Below are 27,655 nucleotides of genomic sequence, written 5' to 3'. Positions count from 1 at the left end.
AATTTTAGTGGTAACATGAGGGAGAACTTCTTTACTCAGAGAGTGGTAGCTGTGTGGAGCGACCTTCCAGCAGAAGTGGTTGAAGCAGGTTCGATATTATCATTTAAAGTTAAATTGGATAGCTATATGGACAGGAAAGGAATAGAGGGTTATGGACTGAGTGCAGGTCGGTGGGACTAGGTGAGAGTAAGCGTTTGGCACGGACTAGAAGGGCCGAGATGGCCTGTTTCTGTGGTAATTGTTATATGGTTATATGGTTGTTAGTTGACCTTGATATTAGTGAGATATACTATTTCCGTTTCACTTCAGCAATATGTAAAATGATATGAAATTTTATAACAAAGCAGAGAAGCAAATTGCATTCACAGGGTTTTTTTCAAGTGGTTGTTTTGTGTTGGTCATTAATATCTCGCAACATTTGGTTTTCTCTACAGGCTTTTCGTGAGTGTTGCTTGCATATCTTAGCATAGAGTCATTAAGAAGTACAGCAGAGAAACAGGCCCTTTGGCCCATCTAGTCCATGCCGAAACCATTTAAGCTGCATACTCCCATCAACCTGCACCGGGACCATCGCCCTCCATCACCCTACCATCCATGTACCTGTCCAAGCTTCTCTCTAACATTGAAATTGAGCTCATATGCAGCTCATTCCACACTCTCATTACACTCTGAGTAAGGAAGTTTCCCCTCATGTTCCCCTTAAATTCTCATCTTTCACCCTTAATCCATGAAGCTGGATATAGTCCCACCCAATCTCAGGGGGGAAAAGCCTGCCTATATTTACCCTATCTATACCCCTCAAACTTCTGTATACCTCTATCAAATCTCCCCTCAATCTTCTATATTCTCAAGAATGCTGTCCTAACCTATTCAATCTTTCCTTATAACTCAGGTGCTCCAGACCTGGCAACATCATTGTAATTTTCCCTGTATTCTTTCAACCTTGTTTGCATCTTTCCTGTAGGTAGGTGACCACAACTGCACACAAATGCTCCAAATTAGGCCTCACCAATATCTTGTACACCTTCAACATAACATCTCACCTCCTGTACTCAGTACATTGATTTTTGAAGGCCAATGTGCCAAAATCTTTCTTTATGACCCTGCCTACCTGTGACACCACTTTTCTGTATTCTCAGGTCCCTTTGTTCTACCGTACTCCTCAGTGCCCTACCGTTCACTATGTAAGACCTACTCTGGTTGGTCCAACCAAAGTGACACACCTCGCACTTCTGCATTAAATTCCATCTGCCATTTTTCCAGCTGATCCAAGTCCTACTGCAAGTCATGTTAGCCTTCCTCACTGTCCACTACACCCCCAATCTTGGTGTCATCCTCAAGTCTGCTGATCCAGTTAACCACATTATCATCCAAATCATTGATATAGATGATAAGCAAAATACTTAGCACCAATCCCAGTCTAGTTAGAGAGGCAATCATCTCCTACCACTTCCTGGCTTCTCCCACAAAACCAATGTCTAATCTAATTTACCTTCTCATCTTGAATGCTGAGTGACTGAACCTTCCTGACCAGCCTCCCACGCAGGGCCTCGTCAAGTGTCTTGCTAAAATCTATGTAGACTACATCCACTGCCTTGCCTTCGTCCACTTTCCTGGTAACTTCTTGAAAAGCTTTAAGATTGGTTAGATGTGACCTACCATGCACAAAGCCATGCTGACTATTCTTAATCAGTCCATATCTATCCAAAAACTTATATATCCAGTCCCTTAAAATACCTTCCAATTACTTTCCTACAACTGATGTCAGATTCACAGGCCTATAATTTCCTAATTTATGTTTCTAACCTTTTTTAAACAGCAGAACAACATTGACTATCCTCCAATCCTCTGATACCTCTCCTGTCACTAAGGATGATTTAAATATCTCTGCTAGGGCCCTGGCGATTACTGCACTTGCCTCCCATAAGCCCTGGTGATTTATCCTCCTTTATTTACCTTAGGACAGCAGACTCCTCCCCCTCTGTCATCTGTGTAGGGTCCATGATGCAGCCTCACGTCCATAGATTTTGTGGTCATTGTAAATTGCCCCGTGATTCAGATAGGATTAAATCAGGGGTTTGCTGGGCGGTGTGACGCGAAGGGCCAGAAGGACCTATTCTGTGCTGTATCTCAATAAATAAAGTTAAGCGTTTAAAAAAAGTGGCAGCACCACTAGGAAGGGAAAGTAAAAGATGTGATTGGTTCAGATATCTAACTGCAGTGAGGATCTCAAAATCGAATTTAATTCTTTAGTTTGTTGATAAGTAACACAAAGAATTAAAGTATGTACCTCTCACACATTCACATACATATTTAAAATTAAGGCAGAATTGTGTAGAGGTAAACAAAGTTAATATTTTATTTCAGTATCCTTTCATTACAAGTGGAATTGCTGGAAATCAAACATAAATTCGACCTGATTTTACAACAAATAAGGACATCTGTACTCTATTCAATTCCATTTCCCATCATTCTTTTGTGAGGCTGTAATGTGTATCCTCAATGTGGCAGCGGTACTAAGATACCACTAAATCTCATTAGCGTGATAGCTTGCAGCCAGTTCCAATAATTGTACTGCGTCATTCAGAATGGGGTTCCATCTGTGATTAGCTGCAGTGCTGCCTGCCAAAACAATGAATAATAAGGAACTTAGCAAGACCACATTTGGTGCAGAGCCTCACTGCCCGGGGATTTTTAAAATTTTAAAAAGAAGTGAGGAGGCTCAACACTTGAAACTGAATTTATCTAAATGTTCAAGGTGAGGGTGCACTTTCCTTCCAATGAAGTTAATCGATCAGAATTTCAAATAGAGTATTTACTCATTTCGACAGATCATTGAAGAATTTCTGCCCTGAAGTTTTCTGTCTTGAGTAAGGCAATTTGCATAATATGAAGAAACTATAAATGTTGCTTTGCTTTTAAAGTTCGAAGTTCAAAGTACATTTATTATCAAAGAATATATACTTTCTTGAGATTTGTCTCCTAACAGGCTGCCATGAAACAACGAAACCCAAAACAACCCATTATAAAAATGAAGACCGCCAAACAGCCAGTGTTCAAGCAAATCATTAAAATGATAAATGCAAGTAAATAGTATTCTGAACTGACGCCCACAGACACTTAGTTCAGCGCGGAGCAGAGCAGTGATCTAAACCACCATGTGCCTCATTTCGGGCCACGGCACCCTGGCTGTTTCAATCTAGCCTGGCGCTTAAGTCATTGTCCAAACGTTGAAATCTGTCACTTTGGTATGCTCTAGGGTCTGGACCCTGCCACCTCGATTCGGCCTGTACCTGACCTTTCCAATTCAGCCCAGCACTTAAATTGATCAAACCTTGGGTCTTCCTCACTGTCAGCAATGGGCCCGCTCCAAGTCCAAAGGGGAGTTACAGGTCATAGTTGCTGGTGACTGCTTACCAGAAAAAGAGTGGTTAGCAAAGTATTTAGTTGTTTTCTTTGTTTCATCGGCCACCAGCCAGAAGTCGCTGAGATTCACCAGTGCCATCTTAAAGCGGATTATTTAAAAAGATTAATAGTTGTGATTCTCATAATGGACTTTACTTTTTCACTGGTTTAGTTACTATTGTGCAGCACATTTGCTTGAGACAATTTCAAAAGATTTTGACGTGTACCGTAACTATCGTAGGCCTCCGTCGGTCAGTGTCGACCATGGATGTTGTCTCCCAGCTATCTAGATATGCAAGCCAGGGCGGTACAATACAGAGAGCAAACTGTTGCCCATATAACGAACTCTACCTCTCCACAGAGCTGATGAACCCAAAGGAATGACAGAGTCCAATGTGGTTTGACACCAGCAGCGTCACAGGAGTTGGTGCCAGTCAATGTTAAACTCAACATCGGATGCCTTTGAGACACCAGCTCCAGAATTTTCCCTTGGGGTTTACTCCCAAAGCCTTCCCCATGCATGGGTATAGTCAAAAGGCAGTGGAGGTTTGAGATGAGTGTGTTCCTTCTCCTAGATGAGCTGCCTACGGTTGATGAGCCTTATCTGCCTGAACAATAACAGTAACTACAGCATATCCAAATTCTCTCATCAGGTGATTAAGGATTAAACAACATAAAAACCTACATTTTGCTGGACAAGGATTCCTGTGCATGTCCTATTAATTGCACCCATTATGCAGATTACCATATAACCATATATAACCATATAACAATTACAGCACAGAAACAGGCCATCTCGACTCTTCTAGTCCGTGCCAAACTCTTACTCTCACCTAGTCCCATCGACCTGTACTCAGCCCATAACCCTCCATTCCTTTCCTGTCCGTATAGCTGTCCAGTTTAACTTTAAACAACAACATCAAACCTGCCTCAACCTCTTCTGCTGGAAGCTCGTTCCACACAGCTACCACTCTCTGAGTAAAGAAGTTCCCCCGCATGTTACCCCTAAACTTTTGCCCTTTAACTTTCAACTCATATCCTCTTGTTTGAATCTCCTCCACTCTCAATGGAAAAAGCCTATCCACGTCAACTCTATCTATCCCTCTCATAATCAAGTCCCCCCTCAACCTTTTACGTTCCAAAGAATAAAGACCCAACTTGTTTAGCCTTTCTCTGTAACTTAGGTGATGAAACCCAGGTAACATTCTAATAAACCTTCTCTGTACTCTCTCTATTTTGTTGACATCTTTCCTATAATTTGGTGACTAAAACTGTACACAATACTCCAAATTTGGCCTCACCATTGCCTTGTACAATTTCAACATTACATCCCAACCCTGTTACTCAATGCTCTGATTTATAAAGGCCAGCATACCAAAAGCTTTCTTCATCACCCTATCCACATGAGATTCCACCTTCAGGGAACTACGCGCCATTATTCCTAGATCCCTCTGTTCTACTGCATTTTTCAATGCCCTACCATTTACCATGTATGTCCTATTTTGATTAGTCCTAAGAAAGTGTAGTACCTCACATTTATCAGCATTAAACTCCATCTGCCATCTTTCAGTCCACTCTTCTAACTGGCCTTAATCTCTCTGCAAGCTTTGAAAACTTACTTCATTATCCACAATTCCACCTATCTTAGTATCATCTGCATACTTACTGATCCAATTTACCACCCCATCATCCAGATCATTAATGTATATGACAAATAACTTTGGACTCAGTACAGATCCCTGAGGCACACCACTAGTCACCAAACTGACAAACAGTTATCCACCACTACTCTCTGGCGTCTCCCATCCAGCCACTGCTGAATCCATTTTACTACTTCAATATTAATACCTAACGATTGAACCTTCCTAACCAACCTTCCATGTGGGACCTTGTCAAAGGCCTTACTGAAGTCCAGATAGACAATATCCACTGCTTTACCCTCGTCAACATTCCTAGTGATCTCTTCAAAAAATTCAATAAGATTTGTCAAACATGACCTTCCACGCACAAATCCATGTTGACTGTTCCTAATCAGACCCTGTCTATCCAGGTAATTATATATGCCATCTCTAAGAATACGTTCCATCAATTTACCCACCACTGACTTCAAACTCACAGGCCGATAATTGCTAAGTTTTCTCTTAGAACCCTTTTTAAACGATGGAACAACATTAGCAATACATCAATCTTCCGGCACGATCCCCATTTCTAATGAGATTTGAAATATTTCTGTCAGAGCCCCTGCTATTTCCACACTAACTTCCCTCAAGGTCCTAGGGAATATCTTGTCTGGACCCGGAGGCTTATCCACTTTCATATTCCTTAAAAGCGCCAGTACTACTTCTGTAATCATCATAGTTTCCATAACTTCCCTATCTGTTTCCCTTATCTTACACCATTCAATATCCTTCTCCTTAGTGAATACCGAAGAAAAGAAATTGTTCAGAATCTCCCCCATCTCTTTTGGCTCCACACATAGCTGTCCACTCTGATTCTCTAAGGGACCAATTTTATCCCTCACTATCCTTTTGCTATTTATATAATGGTAGAAGCCCATGGGATTTATTTTCACCTTACTTACCAAAGCAACCTCATATCTTCTTCTGGCTTTTCTAATTTCTTTCTTCAGATTCTTTTTACATTCTTTATATTCCTCGAGCACCTCATTTACTCCATGCTGTCTATATTTATTGTAGATCTCTCTTTTTTTCCAAACCAACTTTCCAATATCCCTTGAAAACCATGGCTCTCTCAAACTTTTAACCTTTCCTTTCAACCTAACAGGAACATAAAGATTCTGTACTCTCAAAATTTCACCTTTAAATGACCTCCATTTCTCTATTACATCCTTCCCATAAAACGAGTTGTCCCAATACACTCCTTCTAAGTCCTTTCGCATCTCCTCAAAGTTAGCCTTTCTCAAATCAAAAATCTCAACCCTGGGTCCAGATCTATCCTTCTCCATAATTATATTGAAGCTAATGGCATTGTGATCACTGGACCCGAAGTGCTCCCCAACAGACACCTCTGTCACCGGACCTATCTCATTCCCTAAGAGGAGATCCAACACTGCCCCTTCTCTTGTTGGTACCTCTATGTATTGCTGCAAAAAACTACCTTGCACACATTTTACAAACTCCAAGCCATCCAGCCCTTCTACAGTATGGGCTTCCCCGTCTATGTGTGGAAAGTTAAAATCTCCCACAATCACAACCTTGTGCCTACTACTAATATCTTCTATCTCCTTACAACTTTGCTCCTCCAATTCTCGCTCCCCATTTAGTGGTCTATAATACACCCCCATAAGTGTTACTACACCTTTCCCATTCCTCAATTCCACCCAAATAGCCTCCATAGATGTGCCCTCTAATCTATCCTGCTAGAGCACTGCTGCAATATTTTCTCTGACAAGCAATGCAACCCCTCCCCCTCTTGTCCCTCCGATTCTATCACACCTGAAGCAATTAAATCCAGGAGTATTTAGTTGCCAATCACACCCCTCCTGCAACCATGTTTCACTAATAGCTACCACATCATACTTCCAGGTATCAATCCATGCTTTAAGCTCATCCACCTTTCTTACAATGCTCCTAGCATTAAAATAAATGCACTTAAGAAATTTTCCACCTCTTACTCTCTGTTTATCACTAACTGTGCAAACAATTTTACTATTTACTTTTTTCTTCCTTCTTCCCTACATCTGTTCCTACACTCTGGTTCCCCTCCCCCCTCGTATCTAGTTTAAATCCACTGAAGCCTCTCAAGCAAACCTACCCGCAAGAATATTTGTGCGCCTCCAGTTCAGATGTAGACCGTCCCACCAGAACAGGTCCCACCTTCCCTGGAAAACTGCCCAATTATCTATAAATCTGAAACCCTCCCTCCTGCACCATGCCTTCAGCCACGTGTTGATCTGTGCTATCTTACTATTTCTAAACCTGCCTGCACTTGGCACTGGTAGCAATCCTGAGGTTGCTATCCTGGAGGTCCTGTCCTTTAACTTGGCGCCTAACTCCCTAAACTCACCTTTCAGGACCTCCACACTCTTCCTACCCACGTCATTGGTCCCTACATAGAACATAGAATAGTACAGCACAGTACAGGCCCTTTAGCCCACAATGTTGTGCCGACCCTCAAACCTTGCCTCCCATATAAGCCCCCACCTTAAATTCCTCCATATACCTGTCTAGTAGTCTCTTAAACTTCACTAGTGTATCTGCCTCCACCACTGACTCAGGCAGTGCATTCCATGCACCAATCACTCTCTGAGTAAAAAACCTTCCTCTAATATCCCCCTTGAACTTCCCACCCCTTACCTTAAAGCCATGTCCTCTTGTATTGAGCAGTGGTGCCCTGGGGAAGAGGCGCTGGCTATCCACTCTATCTATTCCTCTTATTATCTTGTATACCTCTATCATGTCTCCTCTCATCCTCCTTCTCTCCAAAGAGTAAAGCCCTAGCTACATGGACCACGACATCCGGCTGCCCACCCTCCCTCCTGAGAATACCAAGAACTCGATCCGAGATATCGCGGACCCTGGCACCAGGGAAGCAACAGACCATCCGGGATTCTCGATCTCTTCCAGAGAACCTCTTATCTGTCCCTCTAACTATCGAATCCCCTATCACTACTGCTCTCCTCTTTTCCCTCCTTCCGTTCTGAGCTGAGGGTCCAGTCTCGGTTCCAGAGACGCGACCACTGCAACTTGTCCCTGGTAGGTCATCCCCACCAACAGTATCCAAAACAATGTACTTATTATTGGTAGGAATTACAATTTTTTTTTAATTACCAGGAATTTTTAAAAATTCATGATAAACTATAAGGCAGTATTTAAGATTCAAAATTCAAAGTACAATTATTATCAAAGTATATATGTGGTATACAACCCTGAGATTTGTCTTTCCACAGACAGCCACAAAACAAAGAAACACAATGGAACCCGTTAAATGGAAACGGCAAGCACCCAACATGCAAAAAAAAAGAACAAATCGTACAAATGGCAAAAAAAACGAGCAAAATAACCACTGAATATTAAACATCAAACCACAGTGCCTTGAAACTGAGTAGGAATATTTGGTTCACTTCAGTTCAAGAATTGAAACAAAGTGGAATTGGTGGGCTTATTTTAAGGCTATTGAGGAACAACTAAAACATAGAGTAAATAGAGAGAGAAAAAGAATGGAAAATAGTTTCAAGATTCAAGGTTGTTTAATTCAAGATTGCGATGTTGACGTTGTGTAAGACTTTGGTGAGGGCTAATTTGGAGTGTTGTGTACAGTTTAAGTCACCTATGCACAGGAAAGATGTAAATAAGGTTGAAAGCGTTTAGAGAAAATTTACAAGGATGTTGCTAGGTTTGGAGGACTTGAGTTATATGGAAAGATTGAAAAAGTTAGGACTGTATTTCTTGGAACATAGAAGATGGAGAAGAGATTTGATAGAGCTATACAAAATTATGAAGAGGATAGATAGGATAAATGCAAACAAGCTTGTTCCACTGGGGTTAGGTGGTACTACAACTAGAGGTCATGGGTTAAGGGTGAAAGGTGAAAAGGTTAAGGGGAACATGAGGAGAAACTAATTCACTCAAAGGGTCATGAAAGTGTGGAACGAGCTGCCAGCACAAGTGGTGCATGTGAGCTCAATTTCTATGTTTAAGAGATGTTTGGATAGGTACATGGATGGTAGGGGTATGGAGGGCTATGGTCCTTGTGCATATCAATGGGAATAGGCAAATTAAATAGCTTGGCACAGACTTGATGGGCTGAAGGGCCTGTTTCAGTGTTGTACCGTTCACAAGTGTAAAGAGAACAAAATAATTGTTAGTCCAGATCCGATGCAGCACCAAAATATACACAAAAGGTAAACACATAATAATAATAAAGAAATACACAGTAAAATATAAATACATAGGATAGCTTATATACATTGATTTGTGTGTCCCTAAAGTGAAACTAGACTGTGCATAAGGTGACTGACAGGAAATAATAAAGTAGTGGTGGAGTTAGTGGGTGAAGGTGTTGATCAGTCTTGCTGCTTGTGGAAAGTAATTGTTTTTGAGTCTGGTGGTCCTGGCATGGATGCTATGTAGCCTCCTTCCTGATGGGAGAGTGTCAGACAGTCCATGAGCAGGGTGTGTGGGATCCTTCAGGATGTTTCTGGCCCTTTTCCAGCACCTTTCTGTATATTTGTCTTTGTTGGCAGGCGGGCTGGTGCTGGTGATGCAATTGGCAGCTTTGACTGTCTATCGTAGAGCCTTCAAGTCTGCTGCAGTTCGGTGTCCATACCGAGCAGTAATGCAGCTTGATAGGATGCTCTCTGCTGCATACCTGTGGAATAATGTGAGTATGAATGTGCAAAATGCAGCTCTCTTCAGCCTCCTCAGAGAGTTGAGGCATTGGTGAGATTTCTGGACTGTGTAGGATGTGTTCTGGAACCATATGAGGTTGTGTTTGCCCAGGAGTTGGGAACAGCTTGCAGTTTCAACTGCTATGCCACTGACGTAAAGGGAGCGGGGTATGAATGGTTTTAGTTCTCCTGTAGCTGACAACTATCTCCCTTGTCTTGGTGACATTAAGGAAGAGGCTATTTGCTTGTCAACAGGCCTCGAGCTCTTCCAACTACTCTCTGTAGGCCTTCTCATTGCTATTGATAAGACCCACCACTGTTGTGTCATCAGCGAACTTGTCGATGGGATTGCTTTGGTGTTTGATCGTGCAGTCTTGTGCGAGAAGAGTGTACAGCAGTGTGGTCAGCGCACAGCCCTGGGCGCACCCATGTTGAGGATGATGTGGAGGGAGGTGCATCCTGACTATCTGATGCCTGTCCGTTAGGAAGTCCAACACCCAGCTGCATTCTGGTGTATTTAGACCACTGTTTCAAATATATATTCCTTGTATATTAATTCATACCTGCCACATTTTACCAACAACGCTTCATCTTACAATGGGATTTTACTTCTAGTAAACAAAGTTCTCCTGCTCCAAGATCTGCAGGCAAAAATTGGGAGACTTGCAACCTTAGACTGAGCTTTAAGTGTAACCCAAAACCTACGTTTATAAATCAGGCCAGGCTTATATTTCCTAAGTAGATTTAACTGTTAATCCAGAAAAGTTTCACCAAGCAACATTATTTTCTTCAGCACAATTTTCAGTCAACTGTGACAATTAATATCAGTTGCAAAGGTAAACATTTTGTGTTAAACCTTTATGAAACTTTTCATGTCAAGATAGATTATGAAAATGAAATTTTTGCATAGCTCTTGGTGAAAACACAAAGGTGGGAATTAATGGAATAGCATTTTGAAAAGATCCTGTACAAGTATGATCTGATTTTCCTTCTTCTGCCCCAGTGAAGTCAGTGATTAACGCCAGACAATACTTATATTTATATTCACAATGTTGGAGGAACTCAATAGGTCAGACAAAGAGTACAGTTGACGTTTCAGGCTGAACATCTGGATGAAGGGTTTTGGCCTGAAACGTTGACTGTTTATTTTCCATAGATGCTGCCTGACCTAATGATTTCCTCCGGCATCGTGTGTGTGTGTGTGTGTGTGTGTGTGTGTGTGTGTGTTGCTTGGATTTCCAGCATCTGGGGATTTTCTGTTGTTTGTGATTAGACTTCTATTTATACTGTTTGAAATGCCTGGTTTCATTGTCGTGTGATGTGCCATTCAGTTGCACCTTACCACACTATCTGTATTTCGTGGATAAATTCTTTCAGGAAAAAACTTTATTCAAGGTCCAACAGTCAGTAATCAGCATAGAATATCCTGCCAGCACTGTAGGAGAACAAGACAGAGCTCATAAGCTGATTTTGTCAAAATGATTGGGCAGAATGACTCATTGGCTGAACTGATCAACAAGCACCAAAATCTTTCTTAGATGACTCTCAGTGGGTCCCTCACATCTGGTCTTCCCTGCTTCGTCAGCATCTCACCCAACACACAAGCAGTCCTGATTTACTAAGAAGGTCTGGAGGAGGATGCAGCTGGCTAAAAGAGGATCCTCTGATCTACGGGTTGTTCCCAAGGATGAGTAATGTGCTGCTTGAAGAGCATCACTTCAGTGGTGGACATAATTTGGTCTGTCTGAAACTTGTTAGTCTTCTGGTATGTTAGATCTCTGTTTAATTTCTGATTCTTAGGGTTTTTCCAGGACTCAAAAATGACAAGCTGTCTTACTTTGAATTATCATTTACTAACAAACATGTTAATAATAAGCAAACTAATTAAAGAGCTGAGAAACAAAGATAAGAGCTGTACGAGAAGATAAAATAGAATAAAGAAAGAAAAGATGGCGCCTCTGAAAATTCCATCACCATTTATAATCCAGATAAGGAAAATTCCTTGGTAAACTAAACCAATCGATAATTGCAAAATTACATCACATGGGCAGTGTGCTAAATCCTAGCCAATGAAAAATGAGAAAGGTGACAAACCATAAGTCTAACTGCTACACCGTTTTCTGCCAGTAAGTGTGGACTATCCACCACATACTGTGAAAAATACATGAGCTTGTTAAAAATCAAATCAAGTTTAAAGGAATGCTGCCACCTGGCATGTTCCAGGCTGCAAGACGACAGTGAAGCATGGTTCAGCCAATGCAAAGACTTTCCAGAGAGCTGTTTAACATAGAAGTGGCCCCTCAGTGTACCAAAATGTGATGGAGAGTGGCCGGTAAATGCACTCCATACACATAAACATTTATACACACAGACTCACTGCTTTGTCATTCTGCTGTCATTACACTGAGTGCATGCATTTCAATGTATTCCCCCGTTATATTCTCATAATGGGTCCTAACCCAAGCTAATGTGCACAGAGTGGCTGTATGGTGCCTTTTACACCATACTGAGAGGAATATTTCATTTCTTTAGTAATGGGGTTGTGTAAATGTGCATATGTTGTTTGTGTACTATATTTAAAGCAGACACTTCTGTTTATTTTTGTAATATAATTTAACTACATGTGCTTATTCATGTGTTAAGTTAACGTTGTGGGTAATTAAAGATGATATATCCCGGTGCCCCAAAAAAATGGGCAAATCGCTCTCTGCAGCAGGGTGAGAGAAATTGAGCCGCCAGGAGTTCATAGAAACATAGAAACATAGAAAATAGGTGCAGGAGTAGGCCATTCGGCCCTTCGAGCCTACACCGCCATTTATTATGATCATGGCTGATCATTCAACTCAGAACCCCGCCCCAGCCTTCCCTCCATACCCCCTGATCCCCGTAGCCACAAGGGCCATATCTAACTCCCTCTTAAATATAGCCAATGAACTGGCCTCAACTGTTTCCTGTGGCAGAGAATTCCACAGATTCACCACTCTCTATGTGAAGAAGTTTTTCCTAATCTCGGTCCTAAAAGGCTTCCCCTTTATCCTCAAACTGTGACCCCTTGTTCTGGACTTCCCCAATATCGGGAACAATTTCCTGCATCTAGCCTGTCCAATCCCTTTAGGATTTTATACGTTTCAATCAGATCCCCCCTCAATATTCTAAAGTTCACTGGACAAAGTTTGGAGTTATCATTGTGTTTTCCGGTAGACAGCTTTTTGTAAATATTGACAGTTTCCTTTTCACTACTTTCACTAATTTTTGTTAAGTTTGGTTTTTGACACACTTAATAAACATCCTTGGCTGAAAGTGCTAGGCAACTCCAGCCATTCTTTCTCTTTGCTCATAACCCACGATTGAACATATAGCCCTGTTGACCTCTCCATCTCTCTATGCTAATCTCACTTATTTGGAATAATTACATAGCCTCTGTGCCCTGCTTATTCAAATACCAGGACACCTCTTAAATGTTGTTACCTCTGGCAGCTCATATACAAACTACTCTGTGTGAAAAACATACCCCTCTGATCTCCTTTAAACACCCTCACTTTACCAAGTTCTTGGGAGTTCAAATCATGGACAACCTCATCTGGTTCCTCGATATCATCTCCCTGAATAAGAAGACACAGCAGCTGCTCCACTTCCTGAGGTGACTGAGGCAAGCGAGGCTCCCCCCAGCCCCATCTTAACTGAGTTTTACAGGAGCACCGCTGAGGATGTTCTGACAAAGCTGCATCTTTACCTGGTATGTGAGCAGCAGAACATCGGACTGGGAGTCCCAATAAAGGACTGTGAGAACGGCTGATCATAGGAGCCTCCCTCAGGGACACTTACCAGGAGCACTGCATACCCAGAGCCCTTAGTATTATTAAAGATCCCATCCATCCATCTAGCATCCTCATTGACATTCTAACATCAGGTCGGAGACCCTATCAACCCCTGCCTTAAATATACCTAATGACTTGGCCTGCACAGCTGTCTGTGGTAATGAATTCCACAGATTCACCACTCTCTGGCTGAAGAAATTCTTCCTCATCTCCCTTCTAAAAGGGACATCCCTCTATTCTGAGACTATGTCCTCCAGTCTTAGGCTCCTCCACCATAGGAAACATCCCCTTCACATCCACTCTAGTGAGGCTTTTCAACATTCGATAGATTTCAATGAGGTCACCCCTCATTCTTCTGAATTCCAGTGAGTACAGACCTTGCCCATCAAATACTCCTCATATGACAAGTCTATCAATCCTGGAATCACTTTTGTGAACCACCTTTGAACCCTAACATTGCCAATGTCTGGATCTGATATTACTACAGATGTAAAAGAGTCATGCACATTTTTTAAAATTTCTTGTATATTTATTCATTTATTTATTTATTGTTGAGATGCAGTGCAGAATAGTCCCTTCCAGCCCTTGGAGCTAGCCACCCAGCAATCCTCCAATTTAATTCTATCCTAATCACGGGACAATTTACAATGACCAATTAGCCTACTAACTGGTACGTCTTTGGACTGCGGATTGAAAGCGGAGCACCCGGAGGAAACGCACGCGGTCATGGGGAGAACATACAAGCTCCTGACAGGCAGCGGCGAGATTTGAACCCAGATCGCCTGTATTGTAAAGCTCTGTGCTGACCACGACACCCCTGTGCCGTTCTCTTTCTTTGAATAAAGTTTATTTTTAACATAAATTTTTTAAAAGGTTGATAAATTCCAGTTGATGAGGTTGATAAAAGAAATGACAAGACTTTACCCAGGTCAACAGCCTCCCCAATGTTCAAGGTTCAAAGTTCAGGTACATTTATTATCAAAGTATATGTTATGAAACTCTGAGATTCGACCTCTCCAGACAGCCATGAAATAAAGAAAACCATAGAAACCATTCAAAGAAAAACATCAAATCCCACGTACAAAAAAATCTTGCAAATGGCAACAAGAACATCAAACTCAAACCCCAACCCCTGCACAAAAGGGAACAAGAACATCAAACTCCAAACCCAATCCACCCCTGCAAAAGAATAAAACAAATTGCACAACTGGCAACAAGAACATCAAAACCCAAACCCAACCCCTCCTCCCATGGGTATATTTAAGATTTTTAAATACCCCATGGGTATACTGAAGACCCCTTGGAAAGTGCCATGAGTTGAATAGAACAGAGAATATTTATGAGTAGCAGCCTTCTTTTCTCCTTGCTTTTGAAATAAAACTATAATTCTGATACTTACCTTTCAGTCCACCTTCAGAAGGGGCTTGGAATTTTGCACAGTCCAACGCGATGCAGGCAGTGGGGATAATGGCATTTGGTAAGCATTTCTACATATCAGTATCCATCCAGATGTTTAGTTATCTGGTGTAACAATCTGTCATTGATCAAATTGTTTCTTCATTAAGTGTTTTTATACCATTTGAATTTTGTATTTCTGTAGTAAGATATGCATCCTATATAAACTGATTCAAATTTAGCATATGAAAGCCAATTTCTAAGTATTTTTGTGAATTCTGGTGTGTTGATGATTTTGCCAGAAAATAGGTACAACTTGTTAATTCTGCTTGACACCCCACCATGGATATTTAAATACATTTGACATATTTACAGTGGCAATCATGTGTTGACTAATTTTCTGAGGTAGAAATGGAAATAATGGCCTGTAGTTGCTAATGAGCTCATATGCGGCCTAAAAGTCCACAAACAGCTGAGAGGAGAAAATAAAACATCAGAAGAACATTCAAATGGAAGAAGGAAGAAAATGCAAAGAGAAGAGTCTTCTGTGGCCAAAGCTACAGGATTCTTGAGAGATTTCACAGTGGTAATCTTTACTGGAAAAATAGTAAGAACAGCCATTCTCCAGCATTTGTGACAAGGAAACACTAAAAGAGCAGTTCATGCATTTTGGAGGGAAATTCTTTAGGCAATCAAAACTATTAACAATGTTATCATGTGAGAAAAATGGTAATATTACCTCACCATTTTCTCCAAAGAATTAGCAATTCTAATGCTGAAATGTGGAACTAGAAGAATCTTTTGACAATAGACAATAGACAACAGACAATAGGTGCAGGAGTAGGCCATTCGGCCCTTCGAGCCAGCACCGCCATTCACTGTGATCATGGCTGATCATCCACAATCAGTATCCAGTTCCTGCCTTATCCCGATAACTTTTGATTTCTTTCTTCTCTTTAAGAGCTCTATCCATCTCTTTTTTGAAAGCATCCAGAGACTTGGCCTCCACAGCCTTCTGGGGCAGAGAGCATTCCAAATATCCACCACTCTCTGAGTGAAGAAGTTATTCCTCAACTCCATTCTAAATGGCCTACCCCTTATGCTTAAACTGTGGCCTCTGGTTCTGGACTCACCCATCAGCGGGAACATGCTTCCTGCCTCCAGCATGTCCAATCCCTTAATAATCTTATATGTTTCAATAAGATCCCCTCTCAGCCTTCTAAATTCCAGGGTATACAAGCCCAGTCGCTCCAATCTTTCCACAAATGACAGTCTCGCCATCCCGGGAATTAACCTTGTGAACCTACGCTGCACTCCCTCAATAGCAAGAATGTCCTTCCTCAAATTTGGAGACCAAAACTGCACACAGTACGCCAGGTGTGGTCTCACCAGGGCCCTGTACAGCTGCAGAAGGACCTCTTTGCTCTTATACTCAATTCCCCTTGTTATGAAGACCAGCATGCCATTAGCTTTCTTCACTGCCTGCTGTACTTACATGCTTGCTTTCAGTGACTGATGTACAAGAGCACCTAGATCTCGTTGTACTTCCTCTTTTCCTAACTTGACTCCATTTAGATAATAATCTGCCTTCCTGTTCTTACCACCAAAGTGGATAACCTCACATTTATCCACATTAAACTGCATCTGCCATGTATCTGCCCACTCACCCAGCCTGTCCAAGTCACCCTGCATTCTCATAACATCCTCCTCACATTTTACACTGCCACCCAGCTTTGTGTCATCGGCAAATTTGCTACTGTGACTTTTAATTCCTTCATCTAGATCATTAATATATATTGTAAACAGGTATCCCACTGGTCACTGCCTGCCATTCTGAAAGGGACCCGTTAATTGCTACTCTTTGTTTTCTGTCAGCCAGCCAATTTTCAATCCATGTCAGTACTCTGCCCCCAATACCATGTGCCCTAATTTTTCCCACTAATCTCCTATGTGGGACTTTATCAAAGGCTTTCTGAAAGTCCAGGTACACTACATCCACTGGCTCTCCCTTGTCCATTTTCATAGTTACATCCTCAAAAAATTCCAGAAGATTAGTCAAGCATGATTTCCCCTTCGTAAATCCATGCTGACTTGGACTGATCCTGTTACTGCTATCCAGATGTGTCGTAATTTCATCTTTTATAATTGACTCCAGCATCTTTCCCACTACCGACGTCAGGCTAACTGGTCTATAATTCCCTGTTTTCGCTCTTCCTCTCTTCCTGAAGAGAGGTACAACATTAGCCAGCCTCCAATCCACAAGAACTGATCCTGAATCTATAGAACATTGGAAAATGATTACCAATGCGTCCACGATTTCTAAAGCCACCTCCTTAAGTACCCTGGGATGCAGACCATCAGGTCCCGGGGACTTATCAGCCTTCAGACCAAACAGTCTATCTGCCTAATATAAATTTCCTTCAATTCATCCATTACCCTAGGTCCTTTGGCCACTATTATATCTGGGAGATTGTTTGTGTCTTCCCTAGTGAAGACAGATCCAAAGTACCTGTTCAACTCGTCTGCCATTTCCTTGTTCCCCATAATAAATTCACCCGTTTCTGGCTTCAAGGGCCCAATTTTGGTCTTAACTATTTTCTTCCTTTTCACATACCTAAAGAAGCTTTTACTATCCTCCTTTATATTCTTGGCTAATTTACCTTCTTACCTCATTTTTTCTCCGCGTATTGCCTTCTTAGTTACCTTCCGTTGCTCTTTAAAAGTTTCCCAATCCTGCAGCTTCCCACTCATCTTTGCTATGTTATACTTCTTCTCTTTTATTTTTATACTGTCCATTACTTCCCTTGTCAGACATGGCCTCCCCATACTCCCCTTAGGATCTTTCTTCCTCTTTGGAATGAACTGATCCTGCACCTTCCGCATTATTCCCATAAACACTTGCCATTGCTGTTCCACTGTCATCCCTGCTAGGGTATTGTTCCATTAAACTTTGGCCAGCTCCTCCCTTATAGCACCATAGTTCCCTTTGTTCAACTGTAATACTGACACTTCTGAGTTTCCCTTCTCCCTCTCAAATTGTAGATTAAAACTTATAATATTATGGTCACTACCTCATAATGGCTCCCTTACCTGGAGGTCCTTGATCAAATCCGGTTCATTGAACAACACTAAATCTAGAATTGTGTTCTCTCTGGTAGGCTCTAGTACAGCTCAATGCTGAATGTACAGCATTTTTAAATTGGAATGTCTACAAATGAAACCTATTTTCTCTGCATAGCTGAAGGAAAGTTAATCAGCTGGCTTTTAAGGATACTTATTAGCAGCTCTGCTATTCCTTACCGTATGCATTAAAGGGAATAGAGGTTTGGGTGTGGACACTTGTGCAAACAAGCCTTTGAGATATTAGGGGCTCAATTTCTTCTTGGGAACGATCGAAGGTTGTGCTGTTACGAAATTTTAGATCCGGACACTGCAATTTGTTCAAGCTTGGCCATTAATTATTAGACCAGCTTTGGTTTCTTATTTCTTGTTTTGCTGGGATTTAAATGTCATCCTGCCTTAACAACTGTGTCTACCTTTGATAGCATTGGTCATACTTTGGAAATGGAGGGTAGCTAGAAATTTCAGAGCCATCTTTGGGCAGCTTTTCATAATGGTAAAAATTATTTCCTGTTTGTTAGAAAGAATAGGCTTGGCATTATATGGAATGTTTTCAGTTGAAATGTGAACAATGAGTGTTTTATTTTTTTAATTGTTTAGTTAAATAATCTATTTATTTTCAGGAAATGGATTTAATAACCAAGTTCATTCCATCCACATCTAAAACAATTTGAACCCTTTCCCAGTTATTATCATTTACAATAAACGGCCATTGTTCTTCGGATGTCAACTTAGTAGAGATTCCAGTATTTTTAATCATATTCGGAATGTTTTAGAACCATAGAACCATAGAACATGACAGCACAGAAAACAGGCCATTCAGCCCTTCTAGTCTGTGCCGAAACTTTGTTCCGCTAGTCCCATTGACCTGCACCCGGTCCATAACCCTCCAGACCTCTGCCTTCCATGTATCTATCCAATTTATTCTTAAAACTTAAGAGTGAGTCCACATTTACCACATCAGGTGGCAGCTCGTTCCACACTCCCACCACTCTCTGAGTGAAGAAGTTCCCCCAATGTTCCCCTAAACTTTTCCCCTATCACCTTAAAGCCATGTCCTCTCGTATTTATCCCTCCTAATCTATGTTCCCTCTAAGCTGTGTGCGTGTGCACACGCACACACATTTTTCAACCAGTGCACAAAGGAAATTAATGTGCGCACAAAAGGTTGGTACCTAAAATAATGTAGTAATTAATAATTATTGGAAATAATCTTTTAGCTAAATGTTTCTGTTAACTAGTTAGTCGGTTTTTCAAATACAATGCACGTCACTAATTCACGTCACCTCACCTTTCTTGTTCCAGTTTGTACAGCTGCATCACAGCGGCAGCCATCTTTGGCGGACAGTGTTCATATCGTAAAGCTTACAAAGATCTGTTACAAATCCTGTAGATAACTTACTAAGTTTTGATTGAAAAAAGATCAGTCAAATGACCCTGTGGCTAAATACTGTCACAAGAAATTGATAAGCATCACATACAAAGTAGCTTTACAGGTTTTAAGTGATGAACTGGCTGTACTGTGCAAGATTCTGCAAAAGAGTGGCCTGACACCAATTGATTCACTTCATTTTGCGCGAGGCAAAATTAACAAGATAAGAAAGGAGTATCTGGGAGACAATGTTTTGTGGAGTGACAAAGTTAAGGTTTTGCTAAGCCAACAACGTGAAGAAAATGTCACAGTAGTTATAAGTTCGCTGTTGAATTTTATAAATAGTCTTTGTGTTCATTTAGAAGAAAGGTTTCCTGAAGATGAGGTACAGGAATGGTCAGCTTTTGATTTCTCTGCAATTGCAGATTGTGACTTCACATTTGGCGATGAACAAGTTAATGCCTTATGTCTAAAATATCATGATTTTCTAGCCGAAAATACTGTAATAGTTAGACAGTTTAATGATTTCAAATTTTCTGTGCAAGAAAAAATTAAATCCAAACTGATTTCAAACATTGCTCAAATGGTGGCATTTGTACTTCAAAATGAACAGTTTGCGACCTTGCACAGTTGATGGACATTGGGGGAACTGTTCTTGCATCTACTGCGGACTGTGAGCGAGGTTTTAGCCTAATGAATCAACTCAAAAACAAGCTGAGAAAATGTTTAGGTGAATTTCATTTCGATATGTTAATGAGAATCAAAAGCTATCAATTGGATGGAAGTTCTATTAGTCTAGGTAGAACTTACAAAGAATGGGTAAATGCCAAAGACAGGAGAGAGAAAAAAATAACTGAGTGACTTAAATATGTATGTTATTTTATTGTTATTCTGTGCAGTTTTATGTCAAATATTTTGTAAACCTACATAAGCTGTGCCATGTGTGCATTCAGTGCGCACATAGTTTTGTCACAGGAAAAAAATTTGCACAACATAAGATTTTTGCGCACACTGACTGCTAAAAATTAGAGGGTACATTGCTCCTAATCTAAGTGGAAAGAGCGTACTCGCATTTACTCTGTCTATACCCCTCATAATTTTGTAAACCTCTATCAAATCCCCCCCATTCTTCTATGCTCCAAGGAATAAAGTCCTAACCTATTCAATCTTTCCCTGTAAATCAACTCCTGAAGACCTGGCAACATCTTAGTGAATCTTCTCTGCACTCTTTCAATCTTGCTGATGTCCTTCCTATAGTTAGGTGAGCAGAACTGCATATAATAGTCCAAATTTGGCCTCACCAATGTCTTATACAACCTCACCATAACATCCCAACTCCTATACTCAATACTTCGATTTATGAATGCCAGGATGCCAAAAGCCTTCTTTACAACCCTGTCTACCTGTGACACCACTTTCAGGGAATTATGTATCTGAACTCCCAGATCCCTTTGTTCCTTCACACTCCTCAGTGCCCTACCATTTACTGTGTATGTCCTACCTTGATTTGTCCTTCTAAAATGCAACACCTCACACTTGTCTGCATTAAATTCCATCTGCCATTTTCTGGCCCATTTTTCCAGTTGGTCCAGATCCCTCTGCAAGCTTTGAAAGCCTTCCTTGCTGTCCACACACCTCCAATCTTAGTGTCATCAGTAAATTTGCTGATCTAATTTACCACAGTATCATCTAGATCATTGATATAGACAACAAACAACAATGGTCCCAGCACAGATCCCTGGGACCCACCACTAGTCACAGGCCTCCAGTGTGATAAGCAATCATCCATTACCACTCTCTGTCTTCCACCACACAGCCAATTTCGAATCCAGTTTACAACCTCTTCATGGATACCTAGTGTCTGAACCTTCTGAACTAACCTCCCATGTGGGACCTTGTCAAAGGCCTTACTAAAGTCCACGTAGACAACATCCACAGCCTTTCCTTCATCTACTTTCTTGGTAACCTCCTCAAAACTCTACAAGATTCATTAAGCACGACCTACCATGTACAAAGCCATGCTGACTATCCTAAATCAGCCCTTGGCTGTCCAAATACTTGTATATCCGATCTCTCAGAACACCTTCCAATAATTTACCTACTATTGATGTCAGGCTCACCAGTCTGTAATTACCTGGTTTACTTTTGGAGCCTTTTTTTAAAACAACGGAACAACATGAGCTACCTTCCAATCCTCTGGCACTGCACCCGTAGCTAAGGACACTTCAGATATTTCTGCCAGGGCCCTTGCAATTTCTACACTAGTCTCTCTCAAGGTCCGAGGAAATGTCATGTCAGGCCCAGGGGATTTATCTACCTTTATTCGCTGTAAGGCAGCAAGCACCTCCTCCTCTTTAATCTCTATGTTCCATGACACTACTGCTTGTTTCCCTTCCTTCTATATATGCTATGCCAGTTTCCTGAGTAAATACTGATTCAAAAAAACTGTTTAAGATCTCCCCCATCTCATAAGGCTCCACACATAGAAGACCAGTCTGATCTTCTAGGGGACCAATTTTGTCCCTTACTATCCTTTTACTCTTAATATACTTGTAGAAACCCTTAGGGTTTACCTTCGCATTATCTGCCAAAGCAACCTCATGTCTTCTTTTCGTCTTCCTGATTTCCTTCTTTAGTATTTTCTTACATTTTCTGTACTCTTCAAGTATCTCATTTGTTCTTTGTTGCCTATACCTGCTAGACACCTCTCTCTTTTTCTTAACCAGATCACCAATATCCCTTGAAAACCAAGGTTCCCTATGCCTGTTAACTTTGCCTTTAATCCTAGCAGGAACATGAAAACCCTGCACTCTCAATATTTCGCCTTTGAAGGCCTTCCACTTACTGAACACATCCTTGCCAGAAAACAACTTATCCCAATCCACTCTTTCTAGATCCTTCCTCATTTCCACAAAATTGGCCTTTCTCCAATTTAGAACCTCAACTCAAGGACCAGACCTATCCTTATCCATAATTAACTTGAAACTAATGACATTATGGTCACTGGACCCAAAATGTTCACTTACACATACTTCTGTCACCTGACCTGTCGGGCTCCCTAATAGGAGATCAAGTATTGCATTCTCTCTCGTAGGTACCTCTATATATTGATTTAGAAAACTTTCCTGAATACATTTGACAAGCTCCAAGCCATCTATCCCTTTCACAGTGTGGGAGTCCCAGTCAATATTTGGAAAGTTAAAATCTCCTACTATTACAACTTTCTGTTTCTTACATCAGTCTGCTATCTCTCTACAGATTTGCTCCTCTAATTCTCTCTGACTATTGGGCGGTCTATAATACAACCCTATTAGTATGGTCACACCTTTTCCGTTCCTCAGCTCCACCCATATGGCCTCTGTAGACAAGCTCTCCGGGCTGTCCTGTCTATGCACAGCTGTGATATTTTCCCTGATTGGTAATGCCACTCCTTCCCCTTTCATCCCTCCCCCTCTGTCACGTCTGAGACAACGGAACCCCGGAACATTAAACTGCCAGTCCTGCCCCTCCTGCAACCAAGTCTCACTAATAGCAATAATGTCGTAATCCCACGTGCCAATCCACACCCTAAACTCATCTGCCTTACCTACAATATTCCTTGCATTGAAATAGACGCACCTGAGAACATTTCTATCACGTACAAACCTTTGATTTTTAAAAGAGAGAATAAAATATTTCTATATTTCAGCGAGTTCCTGAAAGGATCCCAGATGATCCATAAATTGTTCATCTTTAGTGTTCTGTTGGAGCCATGTGTCTGTCCTCTATCTGCATTGTATTGTTACACACTTACAAAGCTTATTATGGTAGTTAGTCACATGTGGGGGATGTGATAAAAGCAAAGAGTTTTTAGTTACATATTCATGCTTTTGCCTTTAGGACAGTTAGAGATTTGAGCTGGGGAGTGAGTAGGGAATAACTTTTTTGTTGACCACTTGACGTCATTTGAAATAGTTTAATTATACTGAAGAAACCTTAAGTGTGTTTATTACGCTAAGTCTCTCTATTTTGTTATATTGCTAGCTTTAGTTTCATTGATATGAGAAAGTCAGCAGATGCTGGAAATCCAAAGCGACACACACAACATGCTGGAGGAGCTGAGCAGATCAGGCAGTATTGATGGAAGAGAATAAGCTGTCAACATTTTGGGCTGAGATCCTTCTTCAGGACTGAGAAGGAAGCAGGGAAAGTGTGTGAATTAAAAGGTTGGGGGAGGGTAAAGAGGCTAGCTCAAAGGTGATAGGTGAAACCAGGTGGGTGGTGAAGGTCAAAGGCTGGAGAGGAAAGATTTGATAGGAGGGGAGAGTGGACCGTAGGAGGAAGAGAAGGAGGAGGGGATCCAAGGGGAAGTAATAGGTGAGAAGAAGTGAAAGGTCAGGGTGAGGATGGAATATAAGATGTTGCTCCTCCACCCTGAGGATGGCCTCATCTTGGCTCGAGGAGGCCATGGATCGACATGTTGGACGAGAATAGGAATGGGAATTGAAATGTTTGGCCACCGGGAAGTCCCACTTGTGGCAGATGGTGTAGAGATGCTCAATGAATTGTCCTCCAATTTACCACAGGTCTCACCAATGTAGTTTTATCACTTCCAGATCGTTTGTTTTGCTAGTTATACTTTCTTCAAATTTTGAAACCTTATTATTGGATTGGATCAGAAGGCGCATCACACAGAATTAATCCCCCACCCAGTGCTTAGTCTCCAAGCAGTGTTAGTTTGTTCAAGTAGCCGCAAATGGTCTTCAAATGACCAAACAAAATGCTATTAGAAATTTTAAGCTTCAGTAAAATTGGTTCTTCACCTATTCATTGACAACTCTGTGTAATAAATAAATATCCAGGTATTTCAGAGTGAGTTGTAGGACACCCTGATATGGTGTTACTGGTTTAAATAGTGGCTGTTCTATTTGCTGCACAGCACATCAAGATCCTATTGCATGAAGATGACAAGGCCTTGTTTGCAAATCGCTGTGAGCTGTATATCTCCATCGATGGGAAAGGGGTTATGTGATTCTTTTCTCCATTCACTGTTGTTGGGATAGTGGGTGGAAGTGTGGCGAGATGTGGTGGGGGGTGGAGTTAGGACGGGGAAGAATGACCATAAAGACAACATTGTCACAGTGAAAACTCCCATGATAATGGGAGCATTGCAGAAGCAATTGCTTCATCCCTGCGTTTGTAACCATGTCCAAGCTTCTTCTAGAACATACGAAGTCCCTATCACAGCCCATGTAGACTTCATCAGCTGCTCTATCCATTGGCAGATGTAGTCACCCCTTGTGAAATAATCAAGTTATTCAGACAAGGTCTTGCTTTAACAAAGCTGTGCTGACTATGGGTGGCGGGGTGAGACTTGTCTCTACCAAAGGAGGTGTAAGGCACTCCTTCCCTCCGCTAGCCAGCAGGTCACCCTTGGCAAAGGTGTAGCACCTGCTTAGCCCCCGGTCAGGGTCATGTGAAGCCATGGGAGCAAGTGGTAGATGTTCGCATGAGCAGCTGGTGCATATCACAAGTCCTGGTTATGTGGCCACTGACACCAGGCGGACAATCTCTGAAGAATATTGATAATGGTTGGGGTCACCCGTCTTATAAAGACACTGCCCAGAAGAAGCCAATGGCAAATCACTTCTGAAGAAAAATTTTCCAAGAACAATCCTGGTCTTGAAAGACGCTAATTGCTCACGTCATAGGACATGGCACATAATGAATGAACGACTATTCTGAAACAATCACTGCCGTTCCAAATAAACCCATCTGTCAGAATTTTTTCCCTGTTTCCTACAATAGGCCCACTAGCATGTTACAATTCTGAAATAATTGTAAAGGCAATCTACTTCGGAATGAATCAGTTTTCATTCACACAATGCAAAATAAAACAGAAACGCGTGAACAAGATTCCAGGCAAAAGATTTTGTCTTACTTAGTAGCACTGATCATCATTGGAGTTTGTCTTGCCAAGTTTAAAGTATGTGCATCAATTTATTAATTAACATTTTGTTATCTACTTTCAGCTTTTGTTTCGCACCATAGTACTTTCCTAATTTATGGATCACTGGAGACGCCTACAATAAACAATTGGTCTTGTGTCAGTCACATATCCGTCATGTTTTCCCTGATTATTTATTTGATCTTTGCTGGCTCTGCGTATGGAACTTTCACAGGATATACACAAGGTAGGAGAGTACGTTGGCTTAAACTACAAGCCACAAGTTGGACTTCCCAGTAGCCAACCATTTTAATTCCGATTCTGATTCCCGTTCCAAACTGTCGATCCATGGTCTCCTCTTGTGCCAACATGAGGCCACCCTCGGGGTGGAGGAGCAATACCTATATTCCATCTGGGCACCCTCCGACCTGTTGCCATGGATATTGGTTTCTCCTTCTAGTAAACAAATTCCACCCCTCCCCCCACTTCCTCTATTCCCCTCTCAGACCTTTTACTTCTTCTCACCATCCTTCTACTTCCCCTGGGTGCCCTCCTCCTTCCCTTTATCCTATGGTCCACTCTCCTCTCCAATCCGATTCTTTCTTCTCCAGCCCTAGACCTTTCCCACCCACCTGGCTGATCCTATCACTTTCCAGCAAGTCTTTTTGCCCTCCCCCCAACTTTCCCCCTTCCCCCTTCTTTCTCAGTCTTGATGAAAGATCTCTGCCCAAAACGTCGGTTATTTAATCTTTTCCATAGATGCTGCTTGACCTGCTGAGTTCATCCAGAATTTTGTATGTGTCGCTTTAAACTACAAATTGTAGATGTTCTGCCGAGTTTCTTTGACCCATGTCTCAACTCTCAGGAGAAGACTAGTAAAGAGAGCAAGAATGCCAGCAAGTACAGACCAATTATTTTCACTCCTGGAAAAACAGTGGTCATGTATTGTACTCTGGGAGCTATTCATAAGAACAAAAGAACATAAAAAATAGGAGCAGGAGTCGGCCATCTGGCCGGTTCAGCCTGCTCCGACATTCAACAAGGTCATGGCTGATCTGGCCATGGACTCATCTCTACCCACCTGCCTTTTCCCCATAACCCTTAATTCCCCTACTTTGCAAAAATCTATCGAACCTTGTCTTAAATATATTTACTGAGGTAGCCTCCACTGCATCATTGGGCAGAGAATTCCTCAGATTGACCACTCTCTGGGAAAAGCAGTTCCTCCTCATCTCCATCCTAAATTTACTCCTCCAAATCTTTAGGCCACATCCCCTAGGTTCTAGTCTCATCTATCAGTGGAATCAACTTGTCTGCCTCTATCTTATCTATCCCTTTCATAATTGTATATGTTTCTATAAGATCTCCTTTCATTCTTCTGAATTCCAGTGAGTACAGTCCCAGGCGACTCAATCTCTCTTCATAGTCTAACCCCCTCATCTCCGGAATCAACCTGGTGAATCTCCTCTGCACCACCTCCAAAGCCAGTACATCCTTCCTCAATAAAGAGACCAGAACTGCACGCAGTACTCTAGGTGCGGCCTCACCAGTACCCTGTACAGTTGCAGCATAACCTCCCTGCTCTTAAATTCAATCCCTCTAGCAACGAAAGCCAACGTCCCATTTGCCTTCTTGATAGCCTGCTGCACCTGCAAACCAACCTTTTGTGATTCATCCACAAGCACTCCCAAGTCCCTCTGCACAGCAGCATGCTGCAATTTTTTACCATTTAAATAATAATCTGCTCTTTCATTTTTCCTTCCAAAGTGGATGACCTCGCGTTTCCAACATTGTACTCCACCTACCAGACCCTTGCACACTCACTTAACCTATCTATATCTCTCTGCAGACTCCCCACATTGTCTGCACAATTTGCTTTTCCACACAATTTAGTATCATGAGCAAACTTAGGCACACTACGCTCGGTCCTCTCTTCCAGATCGTTAATGTATATCGTGAACAGTTGTGGGCCCAGCACCGACCCCTGCGGCACACCGCTCACCACTGATTGACAACCACAGTAACACCCATATATCCCAGCTCCCTGCTTTCTATTAGTTAACCAATCCTCTGTCCGTGCTATTACCTCACCTTCAACTCTATGCATCCTTATCTTATGGGTAAGTCCAAGTAAATAATGTCCATCTGTTCCCCTCTATCCACTGCGCTCATTATATCCTCAAAGAACTCCAGTAAGTTTGTCAAACAGTACCTGCCTTTGTGGAATCCATGCTGTGTCTGACTGATGGATCCATTTCTTTCCAGATGCT

General features: G+C 41.6%; 1 protein-coding gene across 1 annotated transcript in view; it reads left to right on the top strand.

The window, feature by feature from the left end:
• The window catches only part of slc38a11 (solute carrier family 38 member 11), a 71,203-nt gene that overhangs the window by 31,479 nt on the left and 12,069 nt on the right, over positions 1-27,655 (top strand). Inside the window, exons 6-7 of the mRNA XM_072259782.1 lie at positions 14,979-15,049; positions 25,471-25,632. Coding sequence (XP_072115883.1) covers positions 14,979-15,049; positions 25,471-25,632 — 233 coding nt within the window. The remainder of the gene's footprint in view (positions 1-14,978; positions 15,050-25,470; positions 25,633-27,655) is intronic.

Source organism: Mobula birostris, chromosome 6, assembly GCF_030028105.1.
Source record: "Mobula birostris isolate sMobBir1 chromosome 6, sMobBir1.hap1, whole genome shotgun sequence".
In the NCBI taxonomy this organism is placed as follows: domain Eukaryota; kingdom Metazoa; phylum Chordata; class Chondrichthyes; order Myliobatiformes; family Myliobatidae; genus Mobula; species Mobula birostris.
Note: the sequence above shows the minus strand (reverse complement) of the source record. Positions and strands in the feature narration are given on the sequence as shown.